This window comes from Physeter macrocephalus, chromosome 7, assembly GCF_002837175.3.
Source record: "Physeter macrocephalus isolate SW-GA chromosome 7, ASM283717v5, whole genome shotgun sequence".
Classification (NCBI taxonomy): domain Eukaryota; kingdom Metazoa; phylum Chordata; class Mammalia; order Artiodactyla; family Physeteridae; genus Physeter; species Physeter macrocephalus.
In genome coordinates, this window is record NC_041220.1 from 68,837,929 (window position 1) to 68,859,958 (window position 22,030).

General features: G+C 42.6%; 1 protein-coding gene across 5 annotated transcripts in view; it reads left to right on the plus strand.

Annotated features, from left to right (window-relative positions):
• Positions 1–15,143, plus strand: part of FRAS1 (Fraser extracellular matrix complex subunit 1) — a 474,502-nt gene extending 459,359 nt beyond the window's left edge. For all 5 annotated transcript variants that reach the window (XM_024115434.2, XM_028491960.1, XM_028491963.1 and 2 more), the window contains 4 exons: positions 4,889–5,055; positions 7,922–8,127; positions 9,380–9,526; positions 11,635–15,143. In XM_024115434.2, the coding sequence (XP_023971202.1) occupies positions 4,889–5,055; positions 7,922–8,127; positions 9,380–9,526; positions 11,635–12,228 (1,114 nt within the window). In that variant the 3' untranslated portion in view covers positions 12,229–15,143. The remainder of the gene's footprint in view (positions 1–4,888; positions 5,056–7,921; positions 8,128–9,379; positions 9,527–11,634) is intronic.
• The last annotated feature ends 6,887 nt before the right edge of the window (positions 15,144–22,030 follow it).

Sequence of the window (22,030 nt, forward strand, 5' to 3'; positions counted from 1 at the left end):
CAGATTGAGCAAGACAACACTCTGCCTTCTCATACTGTAAACAAGTGCTCTTTTCACGGTCTGTTTAGTGCCATGTTTTTCGAATTTTTGTGCTTTGTGTTGGTGGTTTTGCTGTTTAAAATAGCTCCCCAGCGAAGTGCTGTCTAGTTTCCTAAGTACAGGAAGGTGGTGATGAGCTTGATGGAGTGTTAGATAAGCTTCATTCAGGCTTGAATTTCAGTGCTGTTGCCATGAGTTCTATGTGAATGAATCAGCAATGTATATCAAATAAGGTGTCTTTAAACAGAAACATGCATAAAACAGGGTTAGGTATTGATCACTGGTTGAAAATGTTGTGACCAGAGGCTGCAGGAACTTGACCCTGTATTTCCCTCAGGAGCAAATGGTTCACTGTTCACTCATTCGGTGTTCATTGCAACGTTATAGAATGTAACTACTGCGGATAACAAGAATCAACTGTCCATCAGCCCATCCCCACCCCTGACCTGAGACTGTCCACGTTGTGCCAATGTTCACTCATTCAGCCAGTATTTATTCAGCTCTTATCGTGCACTTGGCTCTGGCCTCGGCGTGGAGACGAGAGGAGAGGATTAAAAGTCACCTCTGCTCTCAGGCAGTGTATAGTCTAGTGCCACCTTTCTAGGAGCTGAGCAAAGTGAATAGAAAACATTTCAGAGGAAAAACACTGAAGACAGAATCTGACATTATCATTAAGAGAAGATAATTTGGAATGCAGCCTTCAAATTAACAGTCTGAGAGGTGGCCATTGGATTTGGCAATGGGGAAGTGGTTGATGATCTTGACAAAGGGCAGGTTCAGTGGACTGAGGGGAATGAAGCCTGATTGGAGTGGGTTCAAGAGAGGGAGGCAATAATGTGGAGACAAGAGGGAACAACAATGCTTAAGGAATTTTGTTAGAACGGATGTCAGATCGAGGAGCATTAGCGGGAAACAGATGAAGGGTCAAAGGAGGTTTAATTTGTTTGTGTCTTAGGGTGCAAAATATTTCAGGATGTTTGTTTGCTGGTGGGAATAACCCTGTTGGTCTGTTAGGGGAAATGTGACACTGCAGGGAGAAGAGGGAAGATCTGCAGAGCCGAGTCCTTGAGTAGGGCAGGGGATAGACCTGGGATGTGAGGGGAAGGGCCAGCCTTAGCCAGAAGCACAGAGAGCTCATCCACTGAAAGAGGAAGGCAAGCACAGCCTATGGATACAAGTGAAGGGAGAATTAGTAGACTGGGAGGGTAAGGATGACAGAGGAGACATCTGACTGAGTCTGCTTTCTCCATGAAATGAGAAGCCAGGCATTAGCTGGAAGTGAGCAACAATGAGGTTTGAGAAGAGAGGAGGAAGTGAAACAGAGTCTCGTCTCAGAAAGTGGGAAAGTAAGCACGGTAGAGTTGTAGTTGGCAGCAGATCGGCAGTGCTGAGGGCCCCACTGAATTGTTTTTAATATCATTGATGTAAGATGAATAGCACACATTTAAAGTCTACACAATTTGATCAATTTTGACATACGTGTACACTCGTGAAACATCACCACAATTAAGGTAGGGAATATATCTGTTTCCTTCAAAGGTGTCCTCATGGCCCTTTGTTATCCCTCCCTCCCATCTCACCCCAGGCCACCCCTCCCCCCCAGGTGTCCGCTGATCTTTGTGTCACTACCGATTACTTTGCATTTTCTGCTAATTTATATACATGGCCTCACACATCACACAGCATTCTTTTTCTCTAACTGCTTTTGTTCAACACGATTATTTTGACTCATTCATATTGTTGTGTATATCAGTAGTTTGTTCCTGTTATTGCTGAGTTGTATTCCATGGTATGGACACAGTAAATTTGTTTATCAAGTCGGTCAGTTGATGGACATTTGGGTTGTTTCCAGTTTGCACTATTATAAATAAAGCTGCTATGAACATACATAGACAAGCCTTTATACGGACACATGGTTTCTGTTTTCTTGTGTAAATACCTAGGAATGGAGTGGCTGGATCCTATGGCAGATATATGTTTAACTTCTTAAAAAAGTGTCACACCATTTCCCAGTGCTTATAAATGTGTTAACTGTGTGTGTACATTCCCACCATGAGTATGTTAGTGTTCCAGGTCCTCTGCATCCTGGTAAACATGGTCACTGAGGGTCTGGTGTGGTTGGAGAATTAATGAGTGAGATTAAAAGAAGAGGTGAGCTGGGAAGATAGGAGGTGGTAGTTAGAGAGTGAAGTGTTTGAAAATGAGGTTTTTTGGAGGAGGTGCCTAGTGTGATAATGGAGGGTAGGTGGCTGCAGTGGGGAGGAGAACTCGCTCTTTGGAAGTGAGGACATCAAGGAACTGAGAGGCTAGGGGGGTAGAAGGTTCATCCGTGCAGATGTTGAAATCACAGAGACTGAGGGCAGGAGCAATGCTGGAGAGCCCGTAGTCAGCCAATTGTGGGAAGGATGGTGACCAGGAAAATGGCGGTTGGTTGCAGAAAGGAAGAATAGAGGGTAAATCATCTGAAGAGAATTGCTGGGGAATTTTTATTCTTGTAATAAATTTTTAAAATTATGAAATATTTTAGATACCCAGAAGACCACATATCGTGGATATATAAAACCTCAAGAACATTACCTAGCTGCAATGAATTGGGTATCCCTTGGGCTATGATACTGATGATAAGTGAATATAATAACTACCACTGACTGCTATTAGTGACCGTGTATGGAGTGCAGACTATGTGCTTACTCTGTACTAAGCTCTTAACATTCAATCTGCATTACAATGATCCCCCACAAATTGGTACTGTTATCTCCATTTTATAACTAATGAAACTGGGAGTCAAAGAAAAATAAAGAAATAGAACATTACCGCTACCATTTAAACACCCTCAGTGCCCCTTTCAGCTGTACTCTCCCCAACTCTCCACTAAGGTAACCACTAGCCTGATATTTGTACTTATCATCCCTTGTTTTGGTTTATGGTTCACCTCATATTTACTTCTACATGGTTTTGCATGTTTTTGAACTTTATATAAAAATTTCATACTGCGTGAACTCTCTCTGCAGCTTTTTTTTTTCCCCTCAGTGAATCACTTGTTGATTCATAAGTGAAATCAACATTTATGTTGATCCATGTAGCTGCAGTTTGTTTTTCACTGCATTAAAGTAGTCTTCATAGGAAGAGTCCACAATTTATTTGACCACTCTATTTGGCTTATAATCCCAGATCCTCTCTATTACAAACAATACTCTATGTGTCTCTTAGTTACATCTGTGAGAAGAGTTTCTCCAGGGTAGGTGCTGGATTTTTCTTTTTTTTAAGAGGAGAGAGGAACAAAGGTTTGAAATGGCAAAAAGGAGCAAAAAAGGCATTAACCCCTTCTCCAGTCCCAGTGCTGTGTGGGTGTGGAAGTCTGCAGGGTGAAGAGTATTGTTGGAGTGTACTGAGGCCTCAGGGTTGATATTCTTTCCTTATATCAGGGAGATCCTTACCTGTGGGTTCCCTGTTATTCCCAGGGTGACTTTCCCCCTTGGGCCTCATTTTGCTTTTGATCATCTCCATATCTTTCAATATGGCTCCATATGGATGCAGTAGAACTACAACACAACAAATAATCAAGCCTGACTGGAAATTCAGACTTAATTCAAAAGAATTGTGTCTCCTATTATGCCTATTTTTGTGAGTCTGTCATACATATAACCTTATAAATCATCATTATCATCATCTCAAGTCCTTTATTCATTCTCTTTAATCAATAAGTATTTATCAAGGGTCTTATGTCCTGGCACTGTGTGGATTCTGGTAATAAATACCAACATCAACAAGAAAAACCTTAGGGAGGGTGGGAGGGAGGGAGATGCAAGAGGGAAGAGATATGGGAACATATGTATGTGTATAACTGATTCACTTTGTTGTAAAGCAGAAACTAACTCACCATTGTAAAGCAATTATACTCCAATAAAGATGTTAAAAAAACAAAACAAAACAACAACAAGAAAAACCTATTTCCCTGAGTCAGATAAATGAACTCTTGGTACAATTAATGGTTATATCAAAGCTGTTGAAGCATGGTCAGCCTTGGTTTGTGTGGGTTTCTCCTACAGCCCAAGTTCCTCCTACACCTCAGCCCTCTCAAATCTACCCCCTGGAGCAGCTTCAGTTAAAAGTAGGGATTGATCAGATGGACTTGATTGGAAGAGTAAAGCATTCAAATTATCACTTGTGCATTATTCTTTAACAAACATATGTGTCAGGAGCTTGGCCAGCATGGCAGGTACAATGGCGAGCAGATAGGTATGGATTATGACTCTATGGAACCCATAATGGGTGAAGCAGACTTTGATCACACATTTAAATAGAATAGCAAAAACCACAGTAAGTACTATGAAAGAAAAGTGCACAGTGTGATGAGAGCAAATGATAAAGGATCTGACCCAGCCTGGGAGGGAAGAAAAAGAGGGTAAGCTTCCTAGAGAAAATGGTGCTTGAGTTGAGATCTGAAGAGTAAGAGTTCACTAGGTAAAGGACGGTGGCAGAGGAAGAAGGAGTGTTCCAGCAGAAGGTTCAGCAAGGCCGAAGTCAGGAAATTTAAAATTCATTACCGCTAATCTCAAATCGGCCCTCAGGGCTTTCCAGAATGAGAGGGGCCAGAAAAAGCAAAGAGCGTTGTAGAGTCTAAAGACCAATTAGATTATTCCTGCTCCAAAGAGCAGATTGAACCTCATAAGGACCTGAACTAAATAAAGACTCTCGCCTGCAGACATCTCTTTATTCAGTAAACATGTAGCACCTACAACAAAGTACTGTTCACAATCCTGAGAAGGGTGGGAAAGGGAGGGCAGCTCAAAGGGCAAATGCAAAGTCGACCCTGCTCTCAAGAAACTCTTGTTTTTCCCACATTTAGATTCCTGATACCCATTGCATTCCAGCAGACCAACCGCCCTGTCCCTGTTGTATACTCGCTCAATACTGAATTTCAGCTCTGCAACAATGAGAAGGTGTTCCTGATGGACCCCAACACATCTGATATGTCACTGGCGGAAATGGATTACAAAGGGGCCTTCTCCAAAGGTAAGTCCTTCCCTTCACCCGCAGATAGAGACTCCACTGGACTTGAGAAGCTTTCGGATAGGTCCTTGGACTAGCATCTCTGCTCATTGGCTTTCAGTCAACTCTCCAGGGAAGATTCCCCCAGCGTTGGTTCCAGGGCAGCCAAGGTTTAGTCAAGGAACAGACCCCTATTCTTCCTTCAAGCTATTTCAAAATAAGATCACATTCTTGGTGCGATAATGATCAGCAGTGCGATACTGTGGAAAAGCACCGATCTGAGTAGTAAGAACACTGGGGTTTCCAACCAGATTCGAAACCATTGTCTGACTTTGGGTAAACTGCTTCATCTCTCAGTTCCTCAGAGAGATTACAATATGACCCTACTGCCTGCCAGCCTCAAAAGCTATGCCAAACATACATGTCCTCTCCAGCAGGCTTTCTCTACTTGAAATGGTTCCTCTGTCCCCTCCCTGCCCCAAACATGGTTCCCTTGACTTTCTTCTCCTTCTGGTCTCTATCTAAATGTTAACCTCCCAATAGAGACTTGCCTTGATTGCACCAGTCAATCTAATATAAGCCTTCATATTTGTCACTTTCACAGAACGCTGTTGATTTTTTATAGTACTTATCACAATTTTTAATATTATAATATATATAGTTCTTTACTTATTTATTGCCTACCTCTACCACTAGACTGTAAGTTCCATTAGAACAGAGATTATGATCAAATACCAAATTTGCACGCCGTACCACCAATGCCAAGGTGCTCAATAAGTATTTGTTGAATGAATTAATAATAAATGAATCAATCATCTGCCTTTCCTCTCAGTTATCTCTTCTGCCTTTCTCTTACTTTTAATCTTCTGCTCACATCTGTGTTGTTTTCTCTCATCCTAAAAACACATCCCATAACAGAAAAAGAAAATCTCTCATCCCTACCTCTCCCTCAAACTTCAGCCCCATGTTCTCCTTTTCGTTTCTCTGAGAAGCTTCCTGAAGGAGTGGTGAGCACACACTGTCCTCATGGCCGTTCTTCCCAGTCACCCCTCCATCCATCTGCTGCAGGCTGGGTTTGTCCTACCACGGCTCAGAATCCTCTCCTGTCCATGACACCAAACCTATGGATTTTGACACTTTTTTCCTCTTTGGTTTCCTTTGCACCAGCCTCACCTGACACCATCTTACCTCTCAGACCACTTCTCACTCTCCGGCCTTGGGTCTCCGTCCTCTGCCCCATCCGTGTTACTGTCTCCATGTTCCATGCTTGACTCCTGTTCTCACTTCAGTGCTACTCCGGTCACCCCCATGGCTTGGCTCATCCCTTTACCCTGAACTCTTCCTAAGCTCCTACTACTCCACAACCATTCCACAAAAATTAACCTTGTCCCTGGTCCCTCCTGAGCTTCATTTCCACACTTCCACACGTGGACCCAAACTGCCAAACCTCTCCAAGCGGATGTCGTTCAGACACCTAGAGACGTCTAGAACTGGACTTATCTCCCCCCAAACATGTTCCTCTCACATCCACTGCCCCACTGACTGCATCACCATACTCCAGGTGGCCCAGCCAAAGACCTCAGGGCTATCCTCTGCTTCTGCCTTGCCTCCTGTATCCCATCTATCATAAGATGAATGGTTCCAACTCCTAGACATTTCTTGAATGCATCCCCTTGCCTCACTGCTATATTTTGGATACCTATTTCTTGCTAGAGCGTTAAAATAACTCCCTACCTGTGATTCTGGTCTCTTTGTCTTCATTCTCCGTGTTTCTAAAGCCCAGGTGCGTTGACATTAAGCCCCCGTTTAAAACCTTCCGGCGTTCCCTGTTACTCCTGTAAAATCCTCACACCATTAATCAACCTTCCCGGGAGTCTCTCCTGCCAGAGCCCTCCCAACGACCTGCACCCCAATCACTGGCCTACCCAGTGCCATAGTAAATGCTCGGGATGAACATCTGGAGTCAGACGAATTTGTGCTCAAATCCTCCTCCCCACGTGTCACAGATATGAAACGCTGGACAAGTTATTTAAAATAGGGCTAATAATTGAACCTATCTCTTAGGCTCTTGGGAGGATTAAATAAGATACTGTAGGTAAAGCACTTGATGCCCTAGCAGGAACTAAGGAAAAGGACCTACACCGGAGCTGATACCGTTCCAGAATTCCGTATTTTGTACACGGACTTGCTTTTGCCTAGATTGCTCTCCCCAGCCTCTCCCACCCGCCTCAAATGCTCTATCTGACAAATGCCCACTCATCGTTCAGGATACTGCCCAAGTCATCTCTTCTTTAAATCCTTCCATACCTTTCCTCCGGCAGATTTTTGTGCTCAGCTGTATGCTCATTTGATGTTACCTACCTTCCTCTGTTGTACGCAACGGTATCGTGTGGAAGTTAGTAGTGTGGGTTATTCGAGACAAAGCACTTTGACTTTGCATCTCACCCTCACCACTTACTGACTTTGGAACCTTGAACAAGTCACTTAACCACTCAATTTACTCATCTGTAAAATTGTGAGCACTACATGAGTTCTTCCATGGGGAGGACTTAGTACAGTACCTAGCAAATGGTATGAGTTTGATAAATGTCAGCTATTATTAGCAATTGCTTTGCTTTTATTTCTTCCCTCTCATCTGGGTCTCACTCACCTTCGTATCCCCTGCACGTAACAGAGTGCTTGCCCTACCCTAAATACTTAAGCAACATTTACTGATTAAAAGAAGCTATACATGAATGAATGTGTATTTTAGGGGCACACGGACCCCACAGCTCTTCATAGAAAGGTACTTTTGACTCTATAGGAGCATGTTAAATCCTTCCTATCTTTGACACTTATTTTCTCTTTAATCTTAAAGTCTGACCTAATTAATGCCTTGCAATCTTTTCAGGTCAAATCCTTTATGGCCGAGTACTTTGGAATCCAGAACAAAACCTTAATTCTGCTTACAAACTCCAGCTGGAGAAGGTCTATCTTTGTACTGGCAAGGATGGCTACGTGCCTTTCTTTGATCCCACGGGGACAATCTACAATGAAGGGCCACAGTATGGATGCATTCAGCCAAACAAACACCTAAAACACAGATTCCTGCTGCTGGTATGCTAACTGTAGTGTTAAAGGGCTGACACACGAGTAGATCTCCTCAGCTATGGTTTTTGCCTGAAGCAGATAGAACCCCACTCTTGATGGTTTTCTACAGATATTGTTGTTGTTACTTCTATCAGCTTAATGTTAGTATTGGGTTGGCCAAAAAGTTCGTTTGATCTTATGAAAAAACCCAAAGGAACTTTTGGCTAACTCAATACATATTACCAAATGTGAAGGTTTGGTGGGTAACAAGACAAGCTGTTACTGATGTTCTAGGAAGAGGAAAGCCTAAGCCAGTGTTTCTCAAAGTGTGTCTCAGACACCCCTGAACATCCCCAATATTTTTTCAGGGCATCCACAAGGTCAAAACTACTTTCATAATGATATGATGATGCTTGCCTTTTTCATACTCAGTCCCTCATGAGTGCTGAGAGTACGAAGGAGTATTGATTAAGTATTGATTGAAGGAGTATTGAGAGTATTGATATGGATTCAGATTCCACATTGTGACTAATCTTTAGAAAAAAATACCACTTACTGAGTTTTGATTTAGTATCCAAAAAGAATATCCATAATTATCTGAAAAAGTTATTCAAACATTTCTCTGTCTTCCAACTACATAGCTTATGTGAGGCCAGATTCTTCATATACTTCAGCCAAAACAACATGTCACAACAGATTGAATACAGAAGCAATTGTGAGAATCTAGCTCTTTAACAGAGATTTGCAAAAATGTAAAACAATGCCAGCTCTCTTTTTGGGAGGTGGGTGTGAATACAGACATTTTCACTAAAAAATATGTTACTTATGTTAACATGTAGTGAGTTTCTCATTTCTATTTTAAAATGAATTAGTAAATACATTTTTTCATTTTAAAAAAAATTGTTAATTGTAACATAATTACAGTGTTAATTTTAATACAGTAAATACTGATAGATATCAATCACATAAAATGAAAGCTTTGTGGGGGGGGTCCTTAATTTTTATGTTCTGAGACCAAATAGCTTGAGAATTGTTGGTCTAGGCTCTCTCACCCATTGGGTTTTGAGATCACAGAGGCCACCAAGTGTCCTCCCTTGAAGAGGGCAGTCGGTGCCCAGAGGCAGCGGTCAACTTAAGGAGAGGGCTCCTGCAGCATGTACCCTCCTGACCCGACCCAAAGGAGGAGTGGAGAGTACCTTTCTCCTCCCAGTGACTGCCACCTGCTCGTTCAGTGGTTCCGTCTTTCTAAATCTTGCGTTTCTTTATTCTGAAATCCTAGGACCGCAGTCAGCCAGAGGTAACGGACAAGTACTTCCATGACGTGCCCTTTGAAGCCCACTTTGCTTCTGAGTTGCCTGATCTCCACGTGGTCAGTAGCATGCCAGGCGTGGATGGATTTACTCTGAAGGTGGACGCACTCTATAAGGTGAGTGTGGTGAGAAGAATAGAAGCACAGGATCAAGGTCATTTTAAAGGTTACAAAAAGGAGGATGACATCATCTCTTTGATGTCAGTTTCTTTTATAGCATTCTTACTGGCAGGTCTTTTTTAATTGTTGTTAAGCTCATCATTCATCCAAAACTTTACCGTCTATCTAATAGACTAATAAAATTCTTTAATTTGCAAATAGTCACTTGTCATGGCTCTTCGCTGCACCAGCTGATTTTCACAGGCATGTGGAAATATTTAACAAACTCATAAATACAATTCAGTAATTTAGAATGGCAAGAATTACTAGTATTTGATAAGCAAAAATACTCTAAGTCCCAGTAATAAAAATAAACTTCCAAGATCAAATTCCACTCTTCTCTGTCTCCAAATAGTAAGCCATGACCTTGGATTTCAGAACGATTATCACTCTTCAGAAGTTATTTCAAAATCATGGAGGGTTTCCATGGGGGCAGATGAGAGGGAAATAAAATACTTGATGACATAACTCAGGGGAGGATCCAAGAAGTGTTAAGATTTAGCAGATTTTTGTCAAGTATCTGTGTATTATGCACAGAGTAGGTGGTTAGTGAATATTTGTTGAATGACTCTATTTTAGCTAAAGTTCATCAATAAATAGTAAATTGGCATAGAAAACAATAAAAGGTACTGGGAATAAATGTGATTATTAATACTATTACGCCACTGCAATCAATAAAGGCCAACACATCATAAGTGATGACTTAGCTAAAGAAACCCTGAAAGATCAATTCTTAGGGCTATTTCATGCACAGGTAGTGAAACTGAAAAAAAAATGTGAATATCTGACGCAAGATCACCTTAATGTGGAAATAAAACAGGACCCCAAAATATTTGGTTCAGTTCCCTGTTCACAGACACCAACCATGGCTAATGCTTTTCTTTTTTTTTCTTTTTTTTTTTTTTTACTTCATCAAAACCTTCATTTATTCTGCTACATTTACAGTGGCATGTTTACTAATCTTTAAATGCACCATGCATAGTCTTACCTCAACATTTTTCTTAAAGCGTGCCAGTTATGGTCTGATTTATTCCATGACTTTAAAAGCAAGAGGTTCTTTAGTGGATCAGTTTCCTTTCTTTGTTTTAATTGAAACACATTTGACATACCATATTATGTTCGTTTCAGGTGGACTCCAGTGGCAAGAATTACTTGCAGTGATTTGACATTTGCATACGTTATGAAATGATCAATGTGATAAGTCTAGTAACCATCTGACCCCATACAAAGCTCTTACAGTATTATTGGCGATATTCCTTATGCTGTGTATTACATCCCGTGGCTTATTTATTTGATAACTGGAGGTTTGTACCTCTTAAGCCCCTTTACATATGACAATGCTCCCCACACCCTCCTCCCTCTGGCGACTACCCATTTGTTCCCTGCATCTATGAGACTGTTTTTTTCTTTCTTTCTTTTTTTTTTTTTTTTTTTTTTTGTGGTAGGCGGGCCTCTCACTGTTGTGGCCTCTCCCGTTGCGGAGCACAGGCTCCGGAACGCGCAGGCTCAGCGGCCATGGCTCACGGGCCCAGCCGCTCCGCACCATGTGGGATCCTCCTGGACCGGGGCACGAACCCGGTTCCCCTGCATCGGCAGGCGGACCCTCAACCACTCTGCCACCAGGGAAGCCCAGTGAGACTGTTTTCATTTTATTTTGTTTGTTTGTTTTGTTTTTCAGATTCCACAAATAAGTGAAACCATATGGTATTAGTCTTTCTCTGTCTAACTTATTTAACTTAGCATAATGCTTTCTAGGTCCATCCATGTTGTCACAAATGGCAAGATTCTTTTTTATGGCTGCATGGTATATATATATATACACACACACACACACCCCACACATCTTCCTTTTCCATTCATCTATTGATGGACCCTTAGGTTGTTTCCATATCTTGGCTACTGTAAGTAATGCTGCTTTGAACACTGGTGTGGCTAATGCTTTTCTTGAAACCGTTTATCTATTGGGGCTTGTGGTGGGCAGCTGTCTTTCCATCGCCTTTCCTCAGAGGTGGTCTGTGGGCAGCAGTGACATGTTCGCTTTGTCTCGCCATCTCCTCCTCCTGCAGGTGGAAGCCGGACACCAGTGGTATCTCCAGGTGATCTACATCATTGGACCTGACAGCATCTCAGGTCCCAGGGTCCAGCGCTCTCTCCCGGCCCCTCTGAGGCGCAACCGAAGGGACCTGGTGGACCCCAGTGGCTGGCTGACCCTTGACGAATCCCTCATCTATGACAATGAAGGGGACCAAGTCAAGAATGGCACCAATATGAAGTCGCTGAATCTGGAGATGGAAGAGCCAGCTGTAGCTGCTTCTCTATCCCAAACCGGGGCGTCTATCAGCAGCGCCCTTGCTGCCATCATGCTCCTATTTCTGGTGTTTTTGGTGGCTTGTTTCATCACCAGGAAACGCCAGAAACAGAGGAAGAAGCCGCCCACAGGGGACATTTTGGAGGAATACCCTCTGAATACCAAGGTGGATGTGCCCAAGAGGGGCCCGGACAGGGTGGAGAAGAACGTGGACAGACAGTACTGCACTGTGCGGAACGTCAACATACTCAGTGAAACCGAGGGCGCTTATGTGTTCAAAGGTGCTAAAGTAAAAAAATTGAATCTGGAAGTCAGAGTTCACAACAATTTGCAAGACGGAACGGAAGTTTAATGGAGGAGATCCATGAGTATTTTTTTTCTAAAATCATTTTTATAAAACGGGGGAAAATACTGGTATTTTTATAATCTTGCCGATTGAAAAGGGAAAACTATAGCTTTGAGTGGCGGAGGCACACATCCCATGCATCAGCTCACAGCTGAGCTACCTCATTAAACAAAGAACCACTGAGACCCCAGAGGATGGAAGTAGTTCTTTCCGTGGATCCCATTAACCATGTCAGCAGTGACAAATTGTTCCTTCTGTCAGGCTGATCTTAGAACGCCAGCGTCTGGTGTTAGGACAGGAGTGAGCTCCACAGCTGGTGGAGCTCAGAGGGCTGGAGGTGTACCAGGCAGGTCTCAGAGGGAGAGAGACAGGGAGGCAGGGCCTTTGGTCTCCTCCCCCCACTCCAGCTCCCTTCTGCTTGAGATTTTCCTTGGCCTCTGCGCAGCAGAGTTCACGGTGCTGACGCCCAGGTTCTGCGCAGAATTCTGCTAATCAGCACCTGTGTGTCTGCTCATGTGTCCACTTGACAACCTGCCCTCCATGGCTTCTGATTGTACCTTGCATCACCAGCCCTTTTCACCTGGGAGTTCAAAGTGGTCTGGACTAGAGCATTTCTCCACGACTTAAGGGAGAAACCTCGGCCTCACCTGTCAGGCATCAGGCACAGCAGAACCCTCCTTATGGAGCGGGGGGACTGAAACCTGGGGAAAGGAGGGACCTGGCAGGCGCCTCAGAGAACATCAGTGATGCCCTGCACCCTAGGCCCAGGGGGATGTCCTTGTGCCCGGCTGGTTTACACTGCAGCCAGGACACATCCAGACATCCTCCCTGACAAAGGATGCCACCAGGCAAGATTGCTGCACTGTGGCCTTTTTATTCAGCATTGCTGTGGATGCTTGAAACACCTACCACAGTTCCTGCTACCCCAGGCTTTTCCCAGTCCAATAACAGACAAGCCGTGTGCTTTGCTAGCTGTGGGGATTTTATTTTGTTAGGGTTGCAGAAAAGTCAGAGATTCATTTGAATAAAGCAAGTTAGGAGAAAGCTCAGGCCAGAGCGAAATCAGAGTTAATGGATGTCAACTAGTAGTCATAGCAGAAAACTACCAGTACTCACAGTAGAAAAGTACTAGTACTCCCAGCAGATAAAGTACTGGTACAGCAGATGAAGTACTAGTACAGCAGATAAAGGCACCGTTCCTGGTACAGTGTTTCAGGGATTTCTCTTTTGGGGGTTCTTTTTTTTGGTAGCTGAGGCACTTACTTTATCATATCCGCACATGACAAGGCCGTGAACACATGGCTTTAAAATGATTTAGTGTTCAAATAGCAGCTTGATGATGTTGTACGTAGTGTGCACACCGCTTGCTTTTGTGTTTCAGTTTTGTTTCTGCTGTATTGGCAAAAACATAAGCATGCATGTCGTGTTATTTTGAACTGGAGGCACCATTCCATTGTTCAGGAGTAAAAGACAGACCCCTTCCTGATGCATGGCACACTGTAATCACTGAGCAAATCACAGAGCATTCACATTGTGTAATATTTTTATTAGGATGACCCTAGCTCTTTGAGAACATTCCACACTGGAAATACTTTGGTCCTAAAAGCTAGAAAGAATGAACCACGAAAGGTTTTAGGCATCTCAGCCAGAATCCAAGCTTCTTGAGAGAAGGGCGGGTGTGAGCCGTGCCTTGGGTTCTCCAGCAGTGCCTTGTGCATAACAAGCGCTCCAGGAATATTTGTTCAGTAAACAACTGTAGGGTGTCATGGGTGAATGATAGAGGAATCCATTTAGGGAGGGGAGGAGAGAGAGTATGGTGGCAATATCACAAGGGTAAGTAGAGGGGGAAAAAAAACTATCTCTTCTACTTGGATTATAAAATAATCTTCTCATTGGAGCGAAGAAGCACCACTTGATAGAAAGTTGATGCTAATTCTGCAAGGACAGGAAGCCAATTGCTCATGGAGCAACTTTTGATTTGGCCTGTTGTTTATCACTGCTCCTAGGTCCCTGAATGCTTGCAGGTTGAAGCAGCAACTTTCCACTTGCTCTAATAGTCTTCTTGCACTGCCTTTCTCTTCCTGCTAAATAGGGCACCTGGGTGGGCAGAATGTAGACAGATGGCAGAATGGAGCCAGTGAGGGAAGGAGTGGAGACTGATCTCAGAGTGCTCCTAGCGGCCTCCGTGGAATAGTTCTCGAATGACAAGAGCAGCATCGCTGAGGACCGTGAGATAGTGAGTTATCAGCGTGAAAGGAAAGCCCTTGGGGTATCCCCGCATCCTTTCCTTTCTGTCCCCCACTACATACACTTTATTGAGTGCTGATCCTTCCCTAGTGGACGCACATTTGTGAAATAGAAATTGCTCCGAGATGTAAAACTGAGATTTACTTCTTAGATACAGAATTTTTCATTTCTTTTATGTTTTATACTTCATACTAGGAAGCAGAGAACTTGGTGACTGATGTGCAGTTATACTTCAGTCAAAGCTCTCCTTTCAGTTTTTCTAACTTGCTCACTAAGGCCTTGTGTGTGTTTTACTAACCTTTTATACCATGTCTTTAGGTGAGAAGGAACAAAAGACCCTCAGGGGTTGCTATTTGCTATCACATGCTGGCTGTGAAGGTTAAAAGATAGAAGAGTCTGCACCTTTGCCCTTAGATTGTACCCCAGGCCTCCTGGCAGACTCACACAGATTCTGACAGGTAGATGCAGAAAGTGTTGGGATGTGTTTTGCACAGTTTTGCAATAGTCAGTCTCGGTGTCCCACAGGTATTCATTCTTCTTGGATACTACACACCTGCTCAGACTTGAGTAAAACATCTGTGGTGCTGTCAACCTGATTTCTTGACTCTGAAATGATCTTTGTATTTCTAATACCAATGTGTGTGTTACGAATTTCTGATTTCTCCAATAGCATATGCCACTATATAAATTTGTATTCATAAATGACAGTCTGGTTGTGGTTTTTTCGCTATGTTCATCTCATTAGATTCTTCATCTCATAAATGTAAGACAATGCCATTGAGATGGCAAAATCATTCTAAAATTTGAGACAAGGTTTTTTGGAGAAAATCCCTTTGAAGGGGTTGCATCCGAGACACTCGCTACTTGTGCTAAGATGAAGAATAAGTTACCTACCCCCATATTATCATAGTTCTTCTTTTGCAATCTGTTGAAACCCCAGAACAAAGAGGAATAACTAAAGGAATAACTATTGCACATGGAGATGTGCAATACAATAAGATGATTATTTACACTATATTTATAATCATCAAACCTTCTCAGGACACTTGATATAGGGTGAAAATGGCTATGTCCTTTTATACAGGCACAAAGATTTGTTACGTGTCCGTGACTCACCCTGGAGGTGACCAAAGCTCCAAATAAGAATTTATTGGCTCGTGCAGGAAAAATGGCAGAGTCAGAATGAAACTTAGCCCAGGCATTCTGCGAGCCTTGGCGTTTGTCACCGCTGGGAAACCAGTGACAGTGGCCAGCAGAGCTCTGTTGGCATCTTTTGATGGCACATTTGCAAACCCAGCAAGACTTGAAAAAGCATTTTTTCATGAAATCTGGGGAAAAGATGCCACAACCAAACCTGGGATTTCCTTAGATGCTGTCATGGGCTTCGTGTAAACTTTACTTCCTCACAATTTCCTATGATTGTCCCTTGCCAAACAGCAGGCTCTAAGCCCTGGGGTGCCTTTCTCCCATGCAGAAGCTGTATCAGGAGCCAATCTTATGAATTGTTAGGACTGGCTATGAAAATGCTTCCTGAGACCTGAAATTTCATGGCCATACAATGCAGGAAACTTGGGGGTAAGTGGCAGAAAATGAGTTCTCAATTACATTTTGCAGTATCTCACAGACTAGGGTTTTGAAGAAACATAATGAAAACAGGAGAGGGAGACTATTGAGAATATCCTACTAGATTGAACCCCATGAAATTCCTAACTTTATACATTAAAAATAGTCCAGTATCAGTAGTTTACACTGCTCAACTTAATATTAAGATGCCACAGTGAGTAATAAAGATTCTATCCCCAAATGAGCCTGAGATAGCTCTAAGCAGGAGCCCTTTCAATGGCATACTGAGTAGCTAGTGGCCCAGGTAAAGTCCCAGGGACAATATCAATAACATGTCGGGCACATCTGCTAATCAAGAGCAATGACTTCTTCACCTTCTCCACTTCATTCAGTCCTGGTGAAATAGCTGTAGGTCATTGTCCTGGATAATTTCTTTGAAAGTTCCATATGAATCCCAGAATTTCAAGTCTTTGCACAAACGGATGTTGCTTGAAAATGGTCCAAAGCTCCTATAACTCTAATTTAATGCTCGTCCCGAAAAATTCAGTCACTTGATTGATACAACAAAATAGACCCATGGTGCAACTCTCTCTAAAAAAAACTAGCAGAATTTTATCCCAATGCTCATTTTGGTTTAAGGCTACCAAGCTCCAAGACCAGCAAATTATAAAAGCTTATTAGAATCCCGGGCTTCCCTGGTGGCGCAGTGGTTGAGAGTCCGCCTGCCGATGCAGGGGACGCGGGTTCGTGCCCCGGTCCGGGAAGATCCCACATGCCGCGGAGCGGCTGGGCCCGTGAGCCATGGCCGCTGAGCCTGCGCATCCGGAGCCTGTGTTCCGCAACGGGAGAGGCCACAACAGTGAGAGGCCTGCGTACCGCAAAAAAAACCCAAAAAAAAAGTTTATTAGAATCCCAGACTGGGAGAGTTTCTGTAAATTGTTTAAAAATAAAAATAAAAAAAAGGTTTCAAGATGCCTCCCTTAAACATTCTCACTAAAGGAATGTTTCCGAAATGAACCAATCCTCTATACTAGTGACACACAAAAGTCCCTGTGCTGCTTATTCTGTTTGCCTTCACACCAGTTCTCTGCCCTGTTTATGCTCCAGGAAACTGACTTCCCGAAATTGCTTCTCCGAGGCTTTCTTGCACCCTTGGCTTTTGGTCGAGATTGGCCAAATGGAGACATTGATGGGAAAGAAGTTAAGGTGTCTATCCCTCCTCGCTGCCTTGCTGTGGTTCTGGCAGTGTCTGCATCCCTCCTGGGCCACAGGTCCTGTTGGGCAGCCCCCTCCCACTGTCCCTGTCCTTGAGGCTCTGACAACACCGTCCCTCACTTGCCCATGCAGACCTAGAGGTAGCCATGCTTTCGTCCTGTCTCTAGTCCTCTGGCTTCATCACCCCTGTGGATTCCTTTAACTTAACCCTGCCCACGCTTCCATAGAGTCCCTTTTCTTTTCTTTTTTTTTTTTTTTTTTTGCGGTACGCGGGCCTCTCACTGCTGTGGCCTCTCCCGTCGCGGAGCACAGGCTCCGGACGCGCAGGCTCAGCGGCCATGGCTCACGGGCCCAGCCGCTCCGCAGCATGTGGGATCCTCCCGGACCGGGGCACGAACCCGTGTCCCCTGCATCGGCAGGCGGACTCTCAACCACTGCGCCACCAGGGAAGCCCCTGTCTTAATTTTAAATTTGCCCGTTATTATAATCAGTGTCACGCTGATAAATATTTCACGCCCAGCTTTTGGCATCAGGGAAGGCCTGATTGGAAGCATTTGCTGGCTTTTGTGTTGTATATGCCCTCACCATGGCAGAATTTAACCTAATTTCACTGAACATGGAGATGGGAAGAGATACACAGGAACACAAGTTTATGTAGCATTTCTACCACACAGATAAAGTAAACATAAATAACCTCAAGATCATCAATAACAGTAAAATGTCAAGGAATTAGAAAGTTTGAGTACCTTTGCTTTTAACATAATTTATTCAATTTATTTATTTAATATTTATATTTATTTAATATAGTTTTTAATAATGGCTCTGTTTACTTGCAAAACTCCTGAAAATTTAGCAATCAACTCTCTCATGCTGGTCTGGCTCAGCTCACAACTGTGAGAGAAAACATAATATCCACAACCGCTTGGTCAATTTAACCTGCTTCTGATAGTTTTTCCCTCACATTTTACCATACATTTAAAATATACCTCAATAACTTTGCTCTAAAATCTTATATTTGACTCTCAAATTGTTCTTTTTAGCAGAAAGAAAAGGTAATATAGGAAAATTAGCTTCTTATAAAACTACAAAGTGGTTCAATGTATTCAGAGTGGTGAAAGTTTCATCAAACAATTTTTTCTGGGTTTTTTTTTTTTTTTTTCTGGATGACTATAAACCTGGCTTCTGGGATCCTAACATTTATCATTATTATCATTTTATCACCTAACATTTACTTCTGAGAAAATTCATCTGTTGAGGGAAAAGTATTAATTTTATAAATACACTATAGCATGATCCTAGTCTAAATGGTGGTAACTGGGCAGTTGTTACAACTAGAAAACCTCAAAAAAACACAGTGCATTTTATTTTAAAGTTGCCATCCTGAAACCAAAGAGGTTAAACGCTGAACCTGGAATAATTAAAATAAATCCTACATGTAAACACCACCTGTTACTCATTTCCTTCTGGATATAAATCCAGCTTTATTACTTCCTGGTTGTGTGGGACAAAACTTGTAGAAGTTACTGAATCCCTCTGAGCCTTTCTCTGTATTTTCAAAATAAAGGTAATCACACCTAATTTAAGCTGGTCTGTAGACTTGAAATAAGACCATTTAATTATTCAATTAAAATTTGGCTCTGATAGGATGATCTAACTGCACTGCTTGGAAGGCAGCAGTAAACAACACCCAGTGTAGGTCATGCCCAGAGATGTTCCTATTCATTTCCTCTTGATGCTGCAACAGATTACCACAAATTTAGTGGCTTAAAACAACACGAACATGTTATCTCACAGTTCTACAGGTCAGAAGTTCAAAATGGGTCTTACTAGGCTAAATTCAAGGTGTTGACAGGCTGCATTCCATCTCAAGGCTCCCGGGGAGAAACCATTTCCTTCCCTTTTCCAGTTTCTAGAGACCACCTATGTTCCTTAGATCATTACCCGCTCCCATTTTCAAAGCCAGCAATGACCAGTTGAGCTTTCTCATTGTACCATCTCTCTAGTTCAGATTCTGCTTGCCTCTTCCCCGCTCAAAGACCCTTGTGATTACATTTGGTCCACATCATCCAGGATAATTTCTTTATGTTAAGGTCAACTGATTAGACTTATATGTGGAATATAAAATATGACGCAAATGAACTTATCTATGAAACAGAAACAGATTCACAGACACAGAGAATAGACTTGTGGTTGCCAAGGGGGAGGGGGTTGGGGAAGGGATGGATTGGGAGTTTGGGATTAGCAGATGCAAATTATTATATATAGAAAGGATAAACAACAAGGTCCTATTGTACAGCACAGGGAACTATATTCAATATCCTTTAATAAACCTTATGGAAAGGAATATGAAAAAAATAAGTTCAGCTGATTAGCAAACTTAATTCCATCTGCAACCACAATTCCCCCTTGCCGTGTAATGTAACATATTCACAGATTCCAGCAGTTGTTGGACATCTTTGGGGACCATTACTCTGCCTACAACATATGCCTGTCATAATATGGTGCAGAGTTTTGAACCACAGAAGCCAGAATACCCAAACCACTAGCCCCCTCCTGCTGCTGCTGTAAACCAGCATATTGTCTCTTTTGCTCAAAAATTTACTTTCAGAAATGGAAGGGACCCACTCAGCGCATGCACCCATTCAGTCTGTATGTCTTCCCTGTCTGCTGAGCTGACAGGGGTCATGAGTAATGCCAGTTTCAGTTGGTAGAGAATGTGTACATAACTATAGAGCTTTTGAACTTAAAAGAAGAATGGCTTCACCTAGATTGCTGCCTATTCCTTTCTCCTCCCTTCATTCCTGAGGGGCCCTTGGGGTCAACCTCTTGGCATTATATGTAGATTTATAAGCAGTACACTGTAGCTGAGTGCTTTGGAGCCAAGTTGCTTGGGTTTGAATCTCAGCTACATGATTTGCTGGCTATGTAACCTTGGGCCAAGGACTTATTCAGGCTGTACAGTTTATGCAACTCTTAAAAATGATACAGAATAGGACCTACCGCATCTGGCTGGGGTGAAAACTAAATAAGATGATGTGTGCAAAGTATTTAGAACAGTGTAATGGGTAATGAAAAAAATGTTAGCTAAATTGTTGATTATTTTGTAGTCTCAAACACCAAAATAATATTTGGTTTAGTGGTTGAGATTTTCCCCCAAGGAAACTCTGATATCCATGCCTAACACTCTCCTGGGGTCTAGAGACTCTCAATATTTCTACCTGTCCCCAGACCTGAATATTGGATGTAATTGTCCTTGTTCCATTTGACAAAGCTTGGCCATGTCGCTAGTTCCCAACTCTTCCCCAATGCCTCTCTGTATTCTGCTAAGATGGGTTAGCTTACTGTTCAGAACTATCCCCTCACTGCCCTACCCCCAATGGGCAAAGTATACTTCCCCCTCCTTCGCCGTTGGGCTCAGTCATGTTACTTGCTTTGGCCAATAGGATGTTAGCAGCAGTGACGCAAGCAAGGGCTTGAGACATGCGTGCATAGTTGGGTGCGCCCTCTTGTACTCTGACGTCATCAGGAGAAGAACTTCCTCCAAGTAACTGTTGCCCCTTCAGCCTGGACCCAGAATGGACCTATGAAGCAGACACCTCAGCCATCTTGCAGAGCTGAGAGAATACATAAATGATTTGTTTTAAGCCCCTGTGTTTGAGAGTAGTTTGTTATATAGCATTATGGTGGCGGCAGCTAACTGATACATTTGTTCATCCTCTTAAAAGTTTTCACAATAAAGCCCTGATTAAAAACTAATCATTGGGGCTTCCCTGGTGGTGCAGTGGTTAAGAATCTGCCTGCCAGTGCAGGGGACACGGATTCGAGCCCTGGTCCAGGAAGATCCCACATGCCGCAGAGCAACTAAGCCCGTGCGCCACACTACTGAGCCTGCGCTCTAGAGCCCACGAGCCACAACTACTGAGCCTGTGTGCTGCAACTACCGAAGCCCACGCGCCTAGAGCCCATGCTCGGCAAAAGAGAAGCCACCGCTATGAGAAGTCCGTGCACCGCAACGAAGAGTAGCTCCCACTTGCTGCAACTAGAGAAAGCCAGTGCAGCAAGGAAGACCCAACAGATCCAAAAATAAATAAATTAATTAAAAAACAAAAAACTAATCATTGAACTAAACTAATCTGTATGCCTGTTCACATCTTTTCCTAGTAACCAATCACTCCTTATGCCATACAGTAAAAAATTTCTGCCTTTCTATCCTTATTTTATTTTCAAATGGTAATGTCATCAATTCACATACCTGTGAACAAGAAGCTGTATAAAATAATGTTCACTGCAGCATTATTCAAAGTAGCAAAATATTGAAACGATGTAATACCCATGATCAGGAGAATGAGGAACAAACCATGATACAGCCATAAAATGGAATACTATACAGCACTTAAAACGATGAACAATTGCTACTAGAGTAGCTAGCATTGAACAGAAAGAGCCGGTGGCAGAATATACATCATGATACCATATATTTAAAGTTTAAAAATCTGCTGAAGAGTATCATATGTTTATGGCTATATCAATATTTTGAAACAAGTATAACAACATGCATGAGAATAATAACACTGTGTATACTATTGGGTTATCTTTGGAGAAAGAGTGAGGGAAATGGGTCAGAAAAAGCACAAAAGGAACATCAATTGTATCAACATACCTTTTAAAATGTCTTGAAAACATTCTAAAAAAATACAGCATAATGTTTAAGATTTGATAAAGCTGGGTGGTGAGTACACAGGTATCAATATTATTATAATATTATCATTTATTCTTGGTATCT